The sequence below is a fragment of the Ptychodera flava genome, chromosome 3, assembly GCF_041260155.1.
Source record: "Ptychodera flava strain L36383 chromosome 3, AS_Pfla_20210202, whole genome shotgun sequence".
Classification (NCBI taxonomy): Eukaryota; Metazoa; Hemichordata; class Enteropneusta; family Ptychoderidae; genus Ptychodera; species Ptychodera flava.
The window spans coordinates 11,266,589-11,288,527 of NC_091930.1; the positions used below are offsets into that span (position 1 = coordinate 11,266,589).

The 21,939-nt window shown below is 41.5% G+C and overlaps 2 protein-coding genes across 2 annotated transcripts in view; both read left to right on the forward strand.

The window, feature by feature from the left end:
* Positions 1–7,329, forward strand: part of LOC139129555 (protein capicua homolog) — a 44,994-nt gene extending 37,665 nt beyond the window's left edge. The window contains 6 exon segments of the mRNA XM_070695204.1: positions 2,100–2,211; positions 2,214–2,377; positions 3,839–4,090; positions 4,981–5,164; positions 5,616–5,699; positions 5,702–7,329. Coding sequence (XP_070551305.1) covers positions 2,100–2,211; positions 2,214–2,377; positions 3,839–4,090; positions 4,981–5,164; positions 5,616–5,699; positions 5,702–7,329 — 2,424 coding nt within the window.
* On the forward strand, positions 7,327–20,268 carry LOC139127402 (protein capicua homolog). Its single transcript, XM_070693320.1, has 9 exons — positions 7,327–7,717; positions 10,929–11,002; positions 13,039–13,308; positions 13,611–14,437; positions 15,695–15,939; positions 16,370–16,512; positions 17,212–17,415; positions 19,387–19,527; positions 19,934–20,268. Exons 1-9 carry the CDS (start codon positions 7,473–7,475, stop codon positions 20,266–20,268), a joined length of 2,484 nt encoding a protein of 827 aa, XP_070549421.1. The 5' UTR covers positions 7,327–7,472.
* The last annotated feature ends 1,671 nt before the right edge of the window (positions 20,269–21,939 follow it).

A 21,939-nucleotide genomic window follows, 5' to 3' on the forward strand; every position in this document is an offset into this window, starting at 1 on the left:
ACGTTTCAACCGATTTTATTCAAAGTTGGTACAAGGACATTGACCAATGTCATAGATATGCACGTCAATTTGTTTTGTGATACGATCCAATATGGCCGCCAGGCGGCCATTTTGTAACGATTTTTTCATGTACAGAGCCATAACTCAGACATGTTTCAACCGATTTTATTCAAAGTTGGTACAAGGACATTGACCAATGTCTTAGATATGCACGTCAATTTGTTTTGTGATACAATCCAATATGGCCGCCAGGCGGCCATTTTGTAACGATTTTTTCATGTACAGAGCCATAACTCAGACACGTTTCAACCGATTTTATTCAAAGTTGGTACAAGGACATTGACCAATGTCATAGATGTGCACGTCAATTTGTTTTGTGATACGATCCAATATGGCCGCCAGGCGGCCATTTTGTAACGATTTTTTCATGTACAGAGCCATAACTCAGACATGTTTCAACCGATTTTATTCAAAGTTGGTACAAGGACATTGACCAATGTCATAGATATGCACGTCAATTTGTTTTGTGATACGATCCAATATGGCCGCCAGGCGGCCATTTTGTAACGATTTTTTCATGTACAGAGCCATAAGTCAGGCATATCTCAACCGATTTTATTCAAAGTTGGTACAAGGACATTGAACAATGTCATAGATATGCACGTCAATTTGTTTTGTGATACAATCCAATATGGCCGCCAGGCAGCCATTTTCTAACGATTTTTTCATGTACAGAGCCATAAGTCAGGCATATCTCAACCGATTTTATTCAAAGTTGGTACAAGGACATTGACTTATGTCATACATATGTATGTCAATTTGTTTCATGATATGATCCAATATGGCTGCATGGCAGCCATATTGGTTACAATTTTTTCGTGTCCTTAGCCAAAACTTGGGCACGTCTCAACTGATTTTATTCACCGATTTTATTTAAACTTAGTACAGGGACATCGACCTATGTCATACATATGCACATTGATTTGTTTTGTGATACAATCCAATATGGCCGCCGTGTGGCCATTTTTTCCGATTTTTTCATGTCCGGAACCATAACTCAGACATGTATCAAGCAAATTTATTCAAAGTTGGTACAAGGACATTGACTTATGTCGTACATATACTTGTTGATTTTTTAAACAGTAAGATCAAATATCGCTGCATGGCGGTGAATTTGTTACAATTTTCTTATGTACAGAGCCATAACTCAGACATATTGCCACCAGTATCATTCAAAGTTGGTACAAGGACATTGACCTATTTCATACATATGCTCCTCAATTTGTTTCACGTCATGTAGCAGTAACATGTCAATTATTGAAGTTTCGTAAATAGGCTGATATGTCAAGAAATACTGCATCAAATTCATGAAACTTTGTACAGATGTTAAGCTCACATTGCTTTAACATTGAAAAAGACATTTATCAGTGTCATTTTAATTAATTTGTAATTGCATAAGTAATGAACTTTCCTAATTAGGGTGATATAGCCACAAATTAATACAACGTCAAATGTGATGAAACTTGATACAGATGTTGATCTCATAGTGTTGTAAATACTGCATCAAACTTTATGAAATATGGTACAAGTGATAATCTGTTAAGTGTTAGGATTGTATGCAAAAATGTTTTGCAACATCCTGTTGATTAATTCCTAGTAGACTCATTTTATGAACTTTAGGATGGTGGCCTACTTTGGTTTTATGTTTTCATCACCATGGAACTCATTCTTGGCCATTGAGTGCCATCTGTATCAAAGTATTTTATCACAGACCTAATTAATGAAGAGGACTCTATCCTCTCTGAGGACATGTAATCAAAGTACCCATTAACAAGTGGGGACTGTGTCATCAACGATGACTTGTTTTTTATAATTTTGGCAAAAATGTAACAAAAATTGACTTTGGCGCTCAAAGGGTTAAAAGGGCCATAACCCTCAGTATATTGCCCAAAGGTCATGTGAGACCCATATGTGTCAAGAGTTTGGTACAAATGTACGTATGTAGGGCATTAAAAATTGTGTATTAAAAACAGTACATTCTGTTCAACTGTTTTGGATTGAAGTTTTTTGTTTTAATTAATGATCTCTATATTCTGTAGGTGAAAGAAGCTCATTTCAAAGCCCACCCTGACTGGAAGTGGTGCAACAAAGACCGCAAAAAATCCACCAGCTCAACCATGGGTAGCGCCGTGGGAAGGAAGCTCGAACGAAAGAGTCCACCGATGAGAGCCCTCTAGTGTCGCCTATCAGCACAACTGCCCCGACTCATGACATCACGGGATTGAGCGCTCTGATTGGGGCAGGAGAGGGACCACAGAAACCAGATGCTGGCAAAGCGGCAACAACCAAAGATGACCAGTATATTTTCACTGATGAGGTAGCCATAGTTTTCCTTTCTTCCTGGTTTGTTAGTTTCTGTACACTTTGAAGGGGTACGGTCATCGGAACTGCACTCAAAGGTCGTATGGGACCCATACACTGTATCCAAGGTATGATGGTGATTGATGAAAGTTAAACACGTCTGTCATAATCAACATCCTATAATTTAAATGTTGCAGCTATGATGATATAGATATTGTGCATGAAGTACATTCTTTATTAGCAAGAAACTTGCACAGGCGCAGTTCCGACGACGGTTCCCCTTTAAGGTAGTTGGTGCCTCGAATGTGAAAGACTTCATCTTTCATGAATGTCAATCATTCTCCTACCAAATCAAGAATAAAAATCGGGGTTAGCCGTGCAAATTTTTGTAGGTACTAGATAAACAAATTACCTAACATTTGAAATTCAGAATGGCCGCCATCTTTGTGTTAACTCTATTGGGGGGGGGGGTAAATGTTTGATTTTCACAAAAATTAAGATTGTGAAAATTCTTTTTCTCCAAGAGCTTTGAAATGAGCCCCACAAGTGGTAAGTCAGAAAAGAATCGTGAAAAATCGAGAGTTGGAATATCTGTCCCCGAGGCGTGTTCTACTTAACATTGATGGAAAAATGGAACACGCATTATATTACTTTGAGTACAGTTCTGACAAGAGTTTGTTTTGTAGGTGTTATAATTCCCAGATTTGTACAAAGATGCTGATCATGAAATGAGAACACCTGTGATGTTTGCTTGCCAATGGCAGTGTTATCAAATGACTGAATTCAATGGACAGGGATTTTTCCTTTTCTTTGTCATGTCTTTTGTGTAGGCAGAGTAGCAAATTACAGTCAGAAGTCAACAATCTCTCCAACATTTGATTGAGGAGACATTTTAAGAGCCACTGTTCATATTATCTCCGTTTTCAAATCCCATAATTTGCCAAGTGGAAATTTCTTTAACCATGAGAAAGAAAGACGAGTGAAGCATATTGTAATACGATTGTACTCAGTATGGTTCTTTCTTTGATTCTTGTACCAACCTTATCTGCCCCAACACAACTACAAATTTGTGCATCTTTCTGTCCCTATGTCAGGAGGATATTTAATGGTTGTCAGTAATTTGACATGAGACACAAAATCTTGTCAAATTCTGACAAACAGGATATATCCTCTTGACATAGGGATAGAAAGGTGCGCAAATTTGCAGCTGTGTTGGGGCGGATATGATATAGGAAAATGAAAGAAAGAAATATGCTGCGTACAAGAACTACAGTTTTGTCGTGTTCACATTTGGCAGAGTTCTACTTTTTTCGTGTAAAACTTTCAGATATAATTGCAAAATTGCAAGTATTCTTCTTTGTGAATATTCTGCAAATGTGTTGATTTTTCAATCAAAGAGATCTGTACTTCCATTGGTAATGAAAACATGTGAGGAAATCTTACAGCGGTCCTTGGTTTTTTTTCTCGCTTCTCTCAGAAACCGGCGAAGATCGCGGCCCGGAAGAAGCGCTCGCAGAGCATGTCGCAGGTGCCGACCACGTCCCACGAGCAGCAGCAACAGCAGAAGCAGCAACAGCAGCTGCACAAGCTGTTCATCCAGCAGCAACAACTGCAGCACCAGCTGGAAGAGCTGCATCACAGACAGCAACACGAGGAACACGGCGGCAGACACCGTCAGCATGAACACGCCGCTACTGGTGATAGCCAAGCACTGGCTGAACTCACACAGGTAGGTCAACTTCTCTGAGTAGTGCCCCCCTCCCCCTTCATTTACCGTCCTCCCCTCCCCCTGCTGAGGTAAGTTCATAACATAGTGTTTATTTTGATATTGACTCACCTATGCACAATGAATGGTTTAGAAAGAGAGTAAAAAAAGAGGATATTTATTTGTGGTTAACTCTCTGTGTGCTGTAAATTTTCCCACTGAAATTTTAGTGCAACATTTTGTCCCCGAATTGTCCCCGAGGCTATCTTCCGCCCGGTGTAAAGCGTTGTATTCATTGCTTCGCTTCGATATAGTTTGTGTGAGATGTATGATAGCGTGTGTGCTAGCGTGAGTGCTTCACGAACTCTACGGCGAGTGGAGAGGGCGCAGTCAAAATTGTAACATCCTTAGCTCGGTTATTGAACCAATCTTTTTTAGGATTGGGGATTTAGTCGAGCGGTTTGTCTGTTGTCCTCTGCGCTAGGTGATTGGGTGCCGTGCGTTGTGGGTTCGAGTCCCGGTTGATACCATCGTATTTTGCAATACCTTTAGCAGATTTTATGAATTTTTAGCTCTATTTGGTTTTATATTTCAGTAATATTTTTGATAATTTTGGACCAAGCAGGTTTCACATTTCATTTACTACAGTTTTTCATCAAAATTTTGGCAAAAATTTGAAAAAATTTGACTTGGGTACATTTTATAAAGGGGACAAAAATTGACTTTGGCACTCAAAGGGTTAATTTTGGCTGCCAGTCACTTTCATTCTGCACAGTATGATATTTTATAGAGATTGGAGGCCTTCCACAAAGCCCTCTGATCTGCTCAATACACATAGCCTGCAAATTAACTGCAGTGAAGGGAATTGTTTGGCGAGACAATGACTCATACCTTGTTTTTTCCGCTACTGACAGATGTGCTCCAGTAAACTTCAAGAGGGTGACAAGAGAGCTGCAGGAAGACAGGTGCTGGAGGGGAGCACTCACCACCCTCCTCAAAACCCCCGGCAGAGGAAAGAACGCATTGAGTCCGACGACTTGACCAGCGATGATGAAGAGCGCATGGTGATCTGTGAAGAAGGAGACGATGATGTCATCGGTGAGTGTGCCTTATCTAGTGATTGACATCAATGAGTGGTCCGGTTTGCTCTATAATGTTACCTCAGAGTTGATTCTGTTCTGTGCTTCTTTTCACATCTATGTCTCTGTCTGATGTACATGTGCTGTATGGTTGTATGGATGTGAAATAGTATGTGCTGCAAATCTTTAAGTGCTTGATATGACCTACGTTGGCTTTGAACCCATGCCCTCTGACCTCGCAGATTAGTTCAAGCTAGCTAGTGTTGTGTCAATGTTTTCTTTCTTGAAAGAAACCTCAGATTTTACACTGGTGTTTCCTCTAAGGACTTGTTTTAATGAACAGCGATTATTTACCTACATATGTAACATGATAGGTTCCCCTATGTTGTGAAGAGTGAAAATTATTTAACAGCATCCAGTAATTCACGGTTAATTGGTAATTTTTCTGTCGGTTTCTTTTGCGCCCACAGCTGATGATGAAGTGAGTAGCGTACAGCCAATAGGAACCATCGACTTAAAGTGTCAGGAGCAGGTGTCTGACAGCGACACAGACAGCCATCAGAGGAAGAGGGAATGATAGAGAACAAGGTGTTTCCACAGCAACGCTTTTCTCCAGTCATGAAGCCCATCTCGTCGGCCGACATCACATACAGACCAAAGCCGTTGAAACCAGGCTCCACTTCACCAATCAGACGCCAGTTCTCTGGACTCGATCACCCGGATGGACCAGGCGCCAGCGCTGCTACAACAGGCACAACGATTGGTCAGCTGTCCGAGAGCCAGCCAATCACAAGGCCGACTCACAGCGGACTCTTTCAGCCGACAGGCGCTGTGTTCAAGGTGCATTCTCCAAAGGGCAGGGTTCTGGAACAATTCAAGCAGTCGTCAGTGGCTAGGTCATTCAAGGAGTACGTGCCCAAATCCCAGACCAAGCATGATGGCCTGGCTGCTGGGGATAGAAAACCGGGACACTTCAAAACTCAGGAATTTTCAAGTCCAGTACAGGTGTCCAGCCAGAGGGATTCTACCGGCAGACCGCTCAGCTCGCACAGACCACTGCAGATGCCGGCGCTGACCTCCATTTCAACCACAGCTGTCGGTACCATGATCCAAGTATCCGGGTTGCCTCCACTGCCCCTGACACCAACCTCCAGCATACATCCGAAAATCTTGGCGGAGAAAACGGCCCAGCCTCCTCCCGTCTTTTCCCCAGGAGTGAAGCAGACTTTGCTGCCCATAACGCTGACACAAACACAGCCTCAGCCCCAAGGTGTGCCATTGGTTGGCAAAGTGCAACTGGCGAGCGTCACGCCGCCTATGACAGTCACCACGTTCTCTAACGGCAGGAGCGTGATGACGACAATGCCAGCTTCAAAACCCCTCATGCAGCCGATCCTCATCGCTTCTAAACCGGCGGTGCAGACGAAAAGCGTTGCGGTGAGTGGAGTGACCATGCAGCCAGGCAGTGCCAGTGCTACCTCCTTGATGAGCACCATGCCGGCAACACAGACAATATCGCAGATGGCTAAGTCGGCCGTCAGCATGCCGCCGCAGACGTTAGTGAACATTGGAACCGCAGTACAAAAGCCATCCAGTACCATGATAATGCCGGGTCAGCACTACAAGCCAGGTGTGACAGCCATCGGCAGCACCGTCAGTGCTAACAAACTCTTGCCTAGTTTGACAACAGTGGGTACTCCTCAACAGGGGCCGGTCACGGTTGGCCAACCCAACCCAGGAATCAGTCCGTTTCCGGGATCCATTATCAAGACCCTGTCCCAGCCACCACCGAAACCTTTACAGACCCAGATCCCAGGACAACAAAACACTGGCATCCCTCCGACGGCTCTGCTGACCAACTTTGTACTGAAAAGTAGCACCACCTCCAGCGGTACGGTACTGGCGACCAATCCGGTGCAGACGACTATTACGACCCAACAGCCGACGACGACGCCAGTCAGCGTCGGCCTGTCGCACAGCCAGGTTCCCCGGGGTAACATCACGCAGTTACATTACATCCTGCCATCCATCCCTGCGCAAGTTGCACCCGGAACCAAGCTGCAGATTGCACCCCCTGGAAACCAAGGCGCCGGAATACAGGTAACAGGGAACAACATTGCAATCAAGGCAGTCCAGGCCAAGCCAATTGCCCGGCTTCTCAAGGTAACCAGGCAAACGTCGTGACCACGCCGACTCTACCCAGCAACCAGGTGACCCAGGCCAGCGCCGCGGCACTGCACGGCAACCAGGTGCCGCTGCCAGGCGGCATCTTCACGCAGCAGTTGCCAGTCCTCGCCGGTAACAAAGTTCAGTCCCTGGTCCCCGTCATGCCGTCTCCAGTCACGCTGCCCTCACAGGTCCTCACCATGAGTCAGCCTGTGGCGGCCGTGGTCAGCCAGCCGCTCTCCCTGACGACTGTAGTCAACCAGCCGATCACGTCGGTGGTCTCACAGCCAATCAACCTGGCAACGACTGGGATTGTCAGCCAGCATGTAGCACCAAGCACTCAGGTCTCCGTAGCGCCTATCCAAGCCAACCAACAGCCACGGCTACTGCTACCATCAACACAAAGGTAATGCGTCTTCTGTCTCTCTCCATCTGCCTTGTCTATCTGTCAGTCTCTATCTGTCTGTCTATCTGTCTGTCTATCTATCTCTCTGTAAGTTAAGCTTTCTCTCTGTCTCCATAAATGTCATTGTACATCAGCACCAATGTTACTGATGGTGTCAAAACTTTGTTATTGGATCACCAAAGATCACTTTGGTTTATCATTTCTGTTTCTCAGCATTTTCATCATGTTTTTTGTATAAACCTTACAACCCTAGAGTTCTGTTCCAAGTATCAAAGTTGCAAAATTCACATAGTTACTTTCTGAATACAGTTATTCAGCGTTGAATAAAAAATTCAGGCACAGACTTAGTTTGTTGACATAGCTTTTGAAGGAAAATGAAGAACTGTGTTAGTCTTCTTGTAATTTTTGCTCTCTCCAAATTTTGAAGGCAAACCTTGTACAAGGATCATGGCACCTTATGAAGCGGAGCGTGTACTTTTTGACATGCAGGGTGTCATTAGTCATGCAAATACATGGTCTAGAATTTTCATTGCCTGGAAAAGACTTTTCCATCTGGCAATTTCTAGTACAATCCATCAGTGTTCGCGGTCAATTTTTTTTCAATGCGTTTCACGTACGCAAAGGGTTGGCAAAAATGCGTATTGTCGTCATGTGAATGCGTAACAGCCGCCACTTCCGCATTCAACCCAGGGCGAAAATGAGGCAAATTAATTTTGGTTGACACAGGAAATAATTTTTCACGATAATTGAGACGTTTTTAATAAATGTAACATCATGAAATCTTGATCATACAGAGAAACAAGTCTGAATGAAAAATACACAAAACAGTGAACTGTGATAACACATCACACGTCGTCATACACTGCAGTGAAAGCGCGTAGTTCTTGTATTGTAACTACCGGTGACACCGTAACTAACAGTCGTAAAACTTGAAAATCATATCAAAGAGAAGTTTCTATTTGCATGTGAAGTGAAAATTCAAACAGGTATCTCTAGAATATAACGGGGTTTCTATCGTCTCGCACAGTGAAAATTTTTATTGCTCGGTCAAAACGAAAGTCTGCAACCGATGGCCCTTCCATAGTGTGACGCATCAGATTATCGGCATTCTCATCGCCCAGTTGATTACGTCGTGCGGTGAGTACACTCAACACAGTTTTGGAAACTGAATCCCCGTTCGCAGGGCACGTAAGAAACCGGAATCACTAGAGCTATGCAGGATAACAATCGGAACATGAGAAATAGCTTCTCCATATTCATTTATCAGAATACGGCAAGATTCGCAGAAATTGGGACGTCCGTTGGCACGCAAAGTCAGTTTAATTTGAGTAAACCCTGCTTGCAAATCACGTCCGACCGCGGGTCATCCGGGTACTTGTGGGTATTTAAGTCATTTTTGCGTCACAGCGCCATATTCAAAGTTTCAATATACATAAATGATATAAGTTTTAGTTCTGCTTTTTCCAAAAAACTTCTGTATCATTCGGTCTTCTGTATCGTCGGATTTCTCATTCACCTTGCTCGTATGCGTTACACCTACTGACGTCACTCCGCAGTCGAGGGGCTTCCGTCGGCCGGCCAGCTTCAACGCGATCAGCACCAAAATGGGCGATGAGTGTCGTCAAAGACTCTGTGCCGTAATCACGGATATCCAAATCGTGATCTGGATATTTGGTGGCGTTGAGAACTTTATCGAGGCAAGTTAGTAGATCGGTACATTCCCCAGGGTACATTCCCTAGGAAAACGTGCGTTCGATCAAATGAGTAATGCATTCACGCCTCGTATTTGCATAACCATCAATATGATGATTGGCAGCTGCGTGCGTTAGGGCATCGCCTTTGTAAACTGATTCGCTCAAAATGTTGCAATGTCAGGCGACACCACGTGTTGTCGGTGGGTTGCAATCTCGGAAATAACAAAGCAAAGTTGTGGGGGAAATAATTTAAGCTCAACGTGTTACAATTTCAAGCCATGAGAATAACTGTTGCAATATGGTGGGTGAGTCAATGGACAAGACAACACGTCGTTGACTAAATAGCGGCCACAACGGACTCCAATATTTTGCGTACAGTCAAACGCATTGCCTCCAGAAAAATGCGTACGAAAAAATTCCAGTGCGTATAATACGCACTTTTTGCGTAACCGCGAACTCTGATCCATGTGACATGTTTACGTGTAATACCATCAGGCACCGTCAAAATTTGATATCCCAGCCAAGCAGAACGATAATGCATAATTGATTAGGTTCCAGCTCAACAGTTGCTCAAAAAATATTCAAGAATTCCCGTCAATAATTATCATAAAGTCACGAAGGCCAAACAAGTGATCAGGGAAGATTTTTAATAATCAAAATGTGACATTGTATTTCATTTTAGTGTCTTCGTTTATCAAATTATCTGTTCTGGATGACATGGAGTCCCGTGGGTGTATTGAGTGAAAAGGTCAGATCTGTCGGGGAGTTTATACAGGAAATGTCAGGCTGAGTTGAAACAAAGGACACAATATCACTTCATGTTATTCTGTCTCATTATCCCGGGCTGGTTAAACTTAAAAAAGGGCAATGCCTGTCTAGCGGACAAAATGAGTAATTTTTTCAAGTCTTTTTCATCATCACCGTGCCTTTCTTTCTGTAGGAGACCGAGATCTGACACTTGAACCAGATCTGTCTCGAGAATTATTGGCTTTTCGCCAGAACTTGTTCTAGCTGTTTTGATTGGTGTTGGCAGCAGCATGTACATATATTCACTCAGAAATTTTAAAACTTGTAGCTACTGTGATCCACAAGTGTCCATCCAAAGGCATGTATCTCTGCATCCCTTCGTCAACTGTGGATGTCAATTAATCTATCTCTCAATTTTCACTCTCATTCTCTGAACTCCAACAAAGTAGCCGTTTACTACATCTACAAAAACATTAATGCATCGCAGAATGGGCAGGAAAATTTAACAGTTTTTTCATTTTACATTAAAAATTTTCTGCCACTTCCTGAAACTGGTGGCATCTGCAAAGAAAAACGAGAATACAACGTCCAACAAGAAACAATTCCGTGCCATGTGTTCCATGGAGGAAGCCATGCTACTGCCGACCATGCGTTATATTTGTCAATCCCATAGCACTTCAACATGTATGGAGTACATTATTCACAACTTATTGTGTTTTTTCCTACTGTCCAAAAATCTCTTCATTCATTTTCAATTTTCTTCTCGACAGATTTACATACATCCAACACCCCGGCCCGCCAGGGTCCCCGGCCAGCGTTGTCATGCCAACAGAGCCTGGAGCAGGTAATATAGCTAAGACAGATGCTCAAAAACTTCAAACAGCCTTTCTGCCTGCAAATGCTTACATGAGCCCTGCCGCCCTGCCTCAGAATAGCTTTCAAGGTATTTCACGATCATCTTACATAACAGTAGAATAGCTGTGGATTTGCCAAATATGTGTGTTTTTTATGTCAATGGTATTTTTTAACCCTTTGAGCGCCAAAGTCAGTTTTTGTTGCCTTTAAAAAATGTATCCCTGTCATTTTTTTTCAGATTTTTGCGTAAATTTTGATAAAAAACTGTAGCCAATGAAATAAGATGTCCGTCTGGTTCAAAATTATCCAAAAAAATTACAGAAAATTCATAAAAATTGGTAAAATGTTGCACTAAAATTTTGGTGGAAAAAATTACTGCACTCAAAGTGTTAACATCAAAATGACACAATGTTGACTCAAAATTTGTGCTGTCATTGTGTTAATAAATGTGAGATAAGACTGAGAATTACTGGGCCCATGTGGAGGTGCTGTACAACTAAGCACTATTCTAGGGGGCATGTCTGTATATCATTCATTACAAAAGGCACCCCTAGACACACACTGATTCATACCATGAGGAGATGGGCCCAGCATTCTGCAGGTATGCTGAATGGTATTGTTGTCATCTGTTTGTGTGCGGTGTTTCCCATTGGAAGGTATAGCTGTCTGCAAAAGCTAATTTTTGCGCATTCTTGCTTTTCAAGGAAACAAACAAATAAATAAATAAATGAATGAATTTATTTGGAAAAAATGAAACACAGTTGCTTTGCACACACCTTTCACATCATTAGCATAACCATCTTATGCTGCTAAATGGCCATAATTTTTTATAGCACACCCTGTTTGTAAATTACTGATAGTATCAAAAATGCTCTATTGCAATATGCGCAAAAGGAACATTTCATGTCAGATATTGCTAGCTAAATATTATTGTCTGTCATGATGCTGTTTTTTGTTCCTAGACATTAGAGTTTACAATTAACGCGTTGATTCTATTTCTATTATGAAAACTCCATAGTCTGTAACTTTTTTTGTATCATTTGTATTTCCATTAAGTTTGTTTTCTTTGTCAAATTCATGAACTTTTTCTTCATTCTTCTCAAGAAATCATGTCAGAACAAGTTCAGTTCGTCTACACAGCCTTTGTGTGTGCAATGGCCAATGTTATCATTGATGTCTGACTCATCCTTAGAATTAAAATTCATTTTGTTAGCAATAGCTTTTGTATATCAGACACAACCTGTTATTTTGGCTGGACTTGTACTTTGCATTTTAACAAATTTTTTGAGAGGAGAAGAAGAAGTTGTTCTTGTTTTTGAAAAGAAATAATGAATATACTGTAAAAGTTACACTACTGCCCCTCTTTTTAACCCTTTCACCTCATTTACCTATAAATGGGTTCACCCACCCTATTGAAAACAGTGGGAATGTACCAAAAGTACAGGGGTGAAAGGGTTACAGCTTCATCTCACTGCGGTGTGTTGATACAATCCTCATAATTCTATCATAATAATCCGTTGGAATGCTTTATGGCCGGCTCTGGATGTACCGGTATCCCCACTGAACACTTACCCTATCTCTATTCCTGTGCCTTGCCACAAATGGTAGGCTGGAAATATCTTGCTGGTGAATATCCTGGGTGTTACTGTATTGATACTGTTCGGATGTCTGGTGTTCAGGGTGGCATTACATCAAAGGGAGGGTGTTGTCCAAACTCTGCTCAAAGGTTGCCAGGGACCCCAACGACTGATGTAAACTACTAAACACTGTATCCAGTGTACATTGGCGATTGATGAAAGTTAAAACATGTTTGTTACCATGAATATTGCAAAATTTAAATTTTCCAGCTATGTTGACTCCATGCATCTAGCTATCGTGCATGAAGTACATGTACATTGTTTGTAAACAAGAAAGTCGCACATGCGCAGTTTGGACGACACCCTCCCTTTAACAGTGGGTTTGGACAAAACCATGATGGTGAAAGCGTTGATAAAACAATTTTATTTAAATGCAATCACTCAACAGCTACCACCACACAGATGATGCCCATACCACAGCCAAGGTCACAGCCCAGCCTCCTACCAGCAACCACCACCCAGACTGCGCCAAAACCTGTCACCCTGGCGACAGTCCCGATACAGGCACAGCCGGCTCCGACTCAACCGTCAGTGTTGACGACCATGTCCAAGGCAACGCTGCCACCAAGCAGTCACGGGCCAATGTCGTCCGTACCAACATCACAGCATGCAGTGAAGTCCAGTGTAGTTACACAGGGACCTTTGACCTACAATAAAGGTAAAGAAGGGGGTCAATTTGCCCGCAACTGCAGCCACCCCTATCCTACATTAGTATGAGCCAATCTACTGAGGACTAGAATTCATTTTCGACAAAAAGATAGGAAACTGTTTATGATGCAATGTACTTTAGGAAGAAAAAGAAAAATGAAAGATGTTTTTCTAGAACAGAAAACTAGAAAGTATCATCAACAGTAACAGCTTTTGTCCTATGAATTAGGCTGAATATCTTTACATATTGGTCAGTACAACTTGTTTATGTTTGTCTTGGTACTGAAACGTTTATCTGCATTCTCTTCCTAGGTGTGGTTAGTATAAAGCAGTCTCCGAGCAACACTGTCACCATGACAATGGAAACCAAGCCAGAACAAAGTAACCAGTCGGGTACAAAACGGGTCAAGGCACCCCTCGCATCCATTCCCGTCGCCAGTCCCAAAACATTTCAGATGACCAAGGCACAAATGCCAGTGACTCTCACCATGGCGCCGGTTACCACGGAGATGCTGGTTGCCAGGCAGCCGCAGCAAGTGCAGGTCACCAGGCAAGAGGACAGTGGCTGTCAATATGAGAAGTCGGATGCCGGTCATAACTTAGTGACGGATCTATCAAAGAGAGTCATGGGTAATATTCTGAATCCACCGGAAGCTCCCAGGACGACTGCCACCATCCAGCCCAGGATCCAGACTTTACCGATGTGCGTACCGGAAAATAGTGCGACACGGTCTTTGTTATCTGCGACAATGGCCGGACGGAACATCCCGACGGGAACCATGGCTGGAATAGCCGGCATAACTTCAACTGGAGTGAGTAGCATGCCGGGAACTCTGCCGGGCCCCATGGTTGGTATGACAGTGCCAGGATCAGTGGCGGGAATGACGGGTATTGCGGGAAGTCTGACTGGAATCACCAGTATGTCTGGTCAGATCACCAGGCCAGGCATTGCTGGAGCGGTACAGCCTGGAATAACCAGTGTGATACCAGTTATGCCGGCAATGGTGGGGAACGGTGGGAATTCGCCAGCGTCCATTGGTGGCGACTCTGATGGAAAACCACAGAGAGCCTGCAAGGGAAAGAGATACAAAGAAATTGTAGCAGAATCAGGGATGAAATCTATCAAGAGAGACAAAAAGGTTGGTAGTGCTGTCTTCTCATTCATTCCTCGATCTCAGAAGTACTGCAGATCTTAAAGGAAAAAATGTTCATAATTGACCTCAGAGGGCGCTCTTCAATGCTGAAGGACTTCAAGCGATCAGTGTAGGTTTTCTGTTTCATTCAGTGTCCTGTGCAGTTGCCGTGTCATTAAAACAATAATTGCAGGGCAGATCTCAAAAGAAAAAAATGTTCACAATTGACTCCGAGGGCGCTCTTCAATGTGGAGAGACGTTAAGAGATTGATGTGGTTGACTGTTTCATTCAGTCTCAAGGTGTCATGCCATCAAGATTACATGGAAAGAAATGTCTTTGTGATTTGAGAGATCACTTGAACTAGACATCACTGAACTGTCTCATCCGTAGAAGTTCAATAAGACATTCTGTGTGGTCTTTTTAAAGATCCATTGATGTGCAGTGTGTTTTCCGTTTCATTTGCCATTTTGTAATCGTGGAAATGGGTCAACAAAGCCACTATTGTGTGATGTGTTCTGTGTATGACTAGTGTTTAACTTATCAACCCACCTGGTTAACGTATTATGTCTAAGATATGTGTGGTAACCCAACCTGACCCCAGAAAAACCTGCTGACCCTGAATATTTTTTCTCATTTTAAAAAATATTGAGTTCACCCTCTAGAAGTTACCATATTTTATGGGTCTCAGCCAATAAAAATAAATTAAAAAAATATGTTCCTCAGACCTCCTACCCTGATTTTAGGATGCATGTAACCAGAAACAGGTTTCTTTTACTCGGCTTATTGTTATTTTGTGCATGTAAATTTTATGATGTATTTGTCACATTAACATTTCAAATTTTACTCACTGCTTTGTAGTGGTTTGTATTTTAACTGTTTGAGAACTAAACCAAAGTTTTGTTGCTTTATAAAACGTAGCCCAGGTAATTTCTTTTCAGGTTCAAACATTTTTTTAGATTTTTTCCACAAATTTTGATCGAAAACTGCAGACTTAAAAGTTTCATCCATTTGCTCCAAAATTGTCACAAGGATTACAGAAGAATTCATAAAAAGCAATAAAATGTAATTTTGGTGGGAGAAATTACAGCCCTCAAAGGCTTGATGTAATTCAGAGAGGCTAGGGAGACTGCAGCAGAAGAAAAACAACATGAAAAGTCACAGCTATGTCCCTGTAAACTATAAATTGGATTACACTTGGGCTTTTGTATCTGCTCAAATTTGAAATACACGGTACCCATCATCATCTGTCCATCTTTTGCCAGGTTGTCAGGACAACGGATAGTACTGATGAAGGCTCTCCAGCTCCTCAGCCAGTTCTGCCACCACCCCCGTTGCCACCAGCAACAGACAAGCACAGGCACCAGAAACCACCTCCATTGCCCCCTGCCACGGCAACCACCCAAGCAGAAAGCAAGTTTGAGGGCGCTGTTCCCATGGAGTCTGAGCTGCCAACCACGCCAACTACCAAAGGCATACTGAAGAGAAACATCGATGATGGAATGGAGAGGTTGGTAAAATATTTCCTCCGTGGACCACAGAGAGACAAGATAGCAAGACTAAAGAAAAGCTCACATAAGCAGTATTTGCATTAATCTCTTGTAAACTAGGGAGTCACCTCTGGTTAGGATAGAGTTCTTAGTGAAAAAAGACCCTTTAAAAAACTTGTTTTAGTCAATATCCTTAGGTATTCTCACTCCTACAAACTTATTTTGTTTCTCAACAAATGACTTACAAGGTCTGTGTTGTTGTTATTTTGTCTATGTCACAAAATTTCTCCTCAAAGTCAAACTGTTCACCTACAGAAGGTCAATCGGGAATAAGACAATTGTCAAAGAAACTCTGCATTGCACTGCACCTTTAAATTTTCTCCTCGAGTTTTACTCTGTCTTTGTATCATAATGTCATATATTTACAGACTTTTCTTGTTTTAATTTCAGAGTTCTGGAGGAGGTGAACTTTGAAGCCAGATTCGCAGAATTGCCGGAGTATCACCCAGAGGAACACCAATCAGAGGCTGCCAAGTTGCAGTCACCGAGGGCGCTTGTCGGAAGTTACAGGAGAAAGAGGAAAAACTCATCAGGTATGCTTACTGTTATTTCTTCCACAAAACTTGATGTCTCACTTTCACCCCTAAATTGCTGTTCAACTCGATTGTTTTCTATTGTAAAGATAAATGATACAGCCTGAGAGGGAATTATGTTCTCAACACTCAAGATTTCTTTGCTCTCAAGGTCAATTCCGAGAAAGCTCTGCGCATCATATAAAGCACTGTCCGCTTTTCAAGTCCACACTGAATGAAAAATTTGTTAATTACACGAATCGATACAGTGTTGACTCATGGAAATTTTCAGATATTGCAAAACTAACTTGGAGAATTCACAAAAGTTAGCAAGCTTGAAGGTTTGCTGGTAAGAAATGCATTTAACGTTGAGTGCACCTCAGGGACAGATATTTGGCTCTCAATTTTCTACCTCAACAATTAGACACACCAGTAGAATCTGTCACCTTCTATATAGTGCAGCAATTAAGGTATGATATGTCAAGAGTGGTAGCCAGATTTTGTCAGACTGTAGAGTGTTTACGCATAATCTGTGTAGTGAAAGATTCGTCACAATTCAGTCATACAAATAAAACTCTGTAACACCGTGATTAGGGTCTCATCCAACCAGCAGCTGAACACCCTTCCGCCATTATGTGAACTAACATAAATGAGATTGGGTCATCAAGAACACTCCCCTACATAGCTTCCATTGACGCTTCTATCTCTTACCGTTGCCAGGGAAGTCAGAATATGATTCAGGTACGGACACGGATCCCATGTCTCCGATGAAGCTGAAGCAGAGACGTCACTCCAGCAGCTCCGAGCCGGGAACGCCAGGATTGCGCTGCGAGGAGAACATCTTCCAGTGGCCGGCGGAGAAGGCTGCCAGCGGCTCCAGTCTGGATGCCCTGGCTGAGGTCGCATCCATGCAGAGAGCTGCTGGTAAGTGTGACTAGATTGCTGTATGGGGAACCCGCTTGTCATACACAGGCAGGGATAATCCCCTGTGAGGCTGTGTATCGCCCATTGGCTCCTGTCACTTGCATACGTCGGTGGACTTTGCATTTATAAGTTGTTGGTTGCACATGAAAGAACTGACGTACCACATCAAGAAATTTATCTCTGAAAGGGATTTCAGACATTACAATGCCATCAGCAGCCATCAGTTATAGCTTAACAGTAGAATATCTATTGCAGTGTGAACTTAAACATGCCAACTAGAGCATGGCACCTTCATAATCCCATAGAAAAATTAAATTCAGAGGTTTCCTCGTGTTCCAGTGCACTGTTTTTAGCTACTATAGACTATAGTCTATAGAAGCTATTGGGATGGGTATCCGTCCGGCGTCCGTCGTCAGTCTGTATGTATGTATGTATGTATGATGTATGTATGTATGTATGTATGTATGTATGTCCGTTTGTGAGGCGTCCGTCCACTCAAATATCTTGAGAACCGCAGTACTTACTGATTTGATATTTGTTGTGTAGATGAAAAATACGATTTTGAGAAACTATTTTTTTAATTTTTTGATATTGTTGAAAATAGGCAAATTAATGCCAAAAAAGGTGTTTTTGGTAAAAAATCTTCTTCTTCATAACCGCTGGTCAGACAGCTTTGTTATTTGGTATACAGGTCCCTAGGGGTAACCCAACTTAGACTTGTTCAAATTGTGATGAAATATGCAAATCTGTATTTTTAAGGAATTTTTTTGTCATTTTTGGTCAAAATTTGACTTACATTGTATGTAATTCTTGTACTGTATAAACCCTATCAATTCACCCAGAAAAAAATAATATGATTTTAAATAATTGAATTAATTAGGAAATCATCAAAGCCAAAATAATTTTAGTGTAGAATTATCAGAAAGTTCAACTTTTTTTGACAGTTCATAGTGAAATGCTTACCATCTTGGAGGATTAAAACATGTAAAGGCAACTTTCCTGAATCCCAACTTTGACATATTCTGAACCGTCATTTATTGTGCCCTGTATGTTATCTAAAAGAAATTGCTCAAAATAGTCAATAGAGATAGAGATAGAGATAGAGATAGAGAAAGTTCTAATTTCCATTTATGGTTGACTTGGTAAGGATAAAATAAAATTACTTTTTGAGGAAAAAAATAGAGTGGTCAATTAAAAGAGTGGTCAAAGTGATAGGGTTTTTATGGTAAAGCTGGGCTGTATAAAGATTCCTCATGTGCTATTTATAGCAATTATGCAATCTGTGTAAACAGTGCAATGAAAGTGTAACATGATTCCTATAATGCTTTTGATGACCTTGAACTTCTTAAGTTTCAAACCTTTGTCTCTTCAGTGTGCTTTCTCTGAGTATGTACAGTCTCAACTTATTAAACAGAACTCACAATGTTAATCAAAGATATCCACCTTCTTCATCAATACATGTGTCACAAAAGGTTATTCTCTACATAACTCAACAGAGCTCTGTCAACTGTTGAGTTGCTTGTTCTTTCAAAACCGCTGGTCAGACAGCTTTAATATTTAGTTTACTTGTCCGGAGGATGACCTTAGTGAGATAATTTCATACAGTAAGGAAATACTTAATTTTGTATCCATGTCTATAGTAGCTTCAGGGACTTTGGCCCTATGTTTCAAGTATTTTGTGACACAATATCAAGATTCCTTCAAAGTCGTGATCTTTGTATTGAAATGTTGACAAATCTTCAGTTGTATATATCCGTCTAAATTAGAAAAGTTATAGAACATATTTCAAAATGTCACTTCGTTGGTTAAATGTCTACATGAGCGTCAAATGCTCATTCAGAATCCTGTACAGTGATTGGCTCCTTCACTTGCATACATTAGTGGATTTTGCATACATAATTTGTGATTGGCTCCTCTCACTTGCATACATTAGTGGATTTTGCATACATAATTTGTTGGTTTGCTCTACAGGCAAAGACGATGAAGAGGAGCTTGGTGACCCCAATGACCCTGACAGTGAGAAAGCTCCGTATTCGTCGCTGAGAAAGACACTGGACCAGAGGAGAACCCTGGTACTGCAGCTCTTTGAAGATCACGGATACTTCCCCACTGGTAAGGGACAAACAAACAATCAAAAACAAATAAACAAACAACGATGTAAACAAAATTGTTTATTATATTTTCACTACAGCCCTCTATTTTATCACATATCGTTATGGATCTGAAAGCTTTATTTGAACACATTTTCTTTGTTATTTGAAAGGAAAAGGAAATATTATACTTCTAATTCAAATGCTTTAGGGCGCTTTTTCATTCTCTATCACAAATGTTCTGGAGCTTTGGTAATTAGTAAATCAATGGTTTTTTTAGCTCATATTTGTTTTTTTTTCAAGTTCAGTGTTATATTGAAAACTTTTTTGTCATTCAGAGGTCGTCCAAGGAAACTTTTTATGCAAATTTTGACTAGAAAGTGAGGCTTATGCTGAAGTGTGAGTGATTGTGTTTTCCTATTTCAAAGGTCACGCAAACCGCTGCTTTTCAAGCCAGATTCAAGGAAATATTCCCAACGAAAACCTGCCTGCAGCTGAAGATCCGGGAAGTCCGTCAGAAAATCATGCAGCAGCAACAACAGCAGCAGCAACAGCAGCAGGAAGAGAGAGAGATGCAGGCCAGCACTGCCGCCGTGGCCGCCGCCGCCACCACTGTGTCCCAGACCCGGTTGTCACGCAAACACAGCCGTCGTCGACGTTGCAGTCACAGGTGGTGCTGCAGCAGCCCCACGTATCGCTGCAGCAACAGCAGTCGGCTCAGTTCGTACCCATCACCACGATAACTACCTCAAGTTCAAAGTAGACTGTGAAGGGAGTTTCACTGCAAGCAGAGTTTCTATTACATGAACATCAGTCTGGCACTGATGCTTTCCTCGTTCCTCCTCCTTCCCCCCTCAGTAGAGTGTGCCACCTCCCCTCTGATCACAGATCTTATGGTCTAATCCATTGTTTTACTGTGTCAGGTCAGATCACTTTACAGCAATTCAGGGTGGGGTTAGAAAGTCACATTTACATCATACTATTTCCAACAACCCCTCTCTTTATGTGCAGAGTCAGAATTTACTATGTACGATTCATAAGCAGAGTGAATGTAGTCACAACTTTCAAAGCAAAGATGTTTGTTCCCACAAGGTGTAATTAGAGCTTTTGTCAGCTTTTTTTTCTACTGAACAGATAAACTAGAAACATATTTACATTCAGTCAGGTAGAATTCAACCTTGCCATACAATATATATTACATAGCTCCGCTGTGCTTTTCAAATGAATGGACAATTAGAATCTTAATCTGAAGCTAGGGCCAAAGCTTTGTTACCATATTTGGTAAGTACTGGTTGTGTGAAGATTTTGACTGAAGTTATATTACCATATTTGGTATTAACTGATCTTTGCAAGCTTGAGCTGATGTCATATCACCATATTTGGTAATACCATATTTGGTATTAACAGATAGTCTGTGGGGTTTTCAGAGCAGACTATTCAAGAGCCTTTTAGGATGGATAGGGGTTTCTCAATGATGTTTTGGAGTGCACAGCACAATTTGAATTACTATGCGAAAAGTCGATAGATTTCTGTAAAGAAAAATTGCATGATCAGCAAGTGAGGCCCTTTCTCCAAAATGTGAACAAGTTACCTTTTGGCAAGTCAATGAATAAAGCAGGGATAGAGTTTAAGGTAATGAGAATGCAGAACAATAATCTTCAAAAGATTGTCCCCCATAACAAGAACTCCAATTGGTTGACAGGTCAGGTAACCAGCCTTTCTTGCACGAAAACTACCGATGCACAACCTCCTTCATAATTTCTCATGAATTCTTAAAAATAAATCTGCAAGGAAAATATTTCATTTGAATATTGCAGTTATTGATTCACTATATAATTTCATTAGGAAATTTATAGTATAATTTCGTTTTGAGTGTGTGATAATGTCTATCGATATATTCTAAAATTCTGAAATATATGTTTTCTATCGTTGAGACTTTAAGAAAAATTGGACTGTATACTTTGTTGAGAATGCATGTAGAAATTAATCAACATTATGATTGTTTATCAATTTACATCCATAGTACCTCCCCCCATAATGAGAAAATATTGTAATGTACAATTCCCATGTGTTTGGTCTGACGGATCAGTCTACTTCAGTGTAGGGTGTTCCACTTGCACAGATTGATTAATGAAGAATCAATTTATATCTATTTTTATTTTTTTCATAGCAGACATGGGAACTCTTTCTTCATTTTATGCCATGAGGGCAAGTAACTTGTACTGATTCTGTGCATTTCTCAGAAAACAAACAAACAAACCAGGTTTGCTTTCCCACCATGAATCTCCAGTAACCGGAAGGCATATGCAGATGCGGCCCTCTCAGGCCATATCAATGGAGACTTTTGTTTTTATGTGTTTTCTCTGTGCAAGCAGATGGGAAGTCCAATGTCACTCCCATTAGATAGAAGTATCACTATCTATTTGATACAGTG

Coding starts and splice junctions, on each gene's coding strand:
- LOC139127402 (XM_070693320.1), top strand. CDS start 7,473: ATGCCGTCTCCAGTCACGCTGCCCTCACAGGTCCTCACCATGAGTCAG. Junction 7,718..10,928: donor CTGCTACCATCAACACAAAG/GTAATGCGTCTT, acceptor TCTTCTCGACAG/ATTTACATACATCCAACACC. Junction 15,940..16,369: donor ATCGATGATGGAATGGAGAG/GTTGGTAAAATA, acceptor TTTTAATTTCAG/AGTTCTGGAGGAGGTGAACT.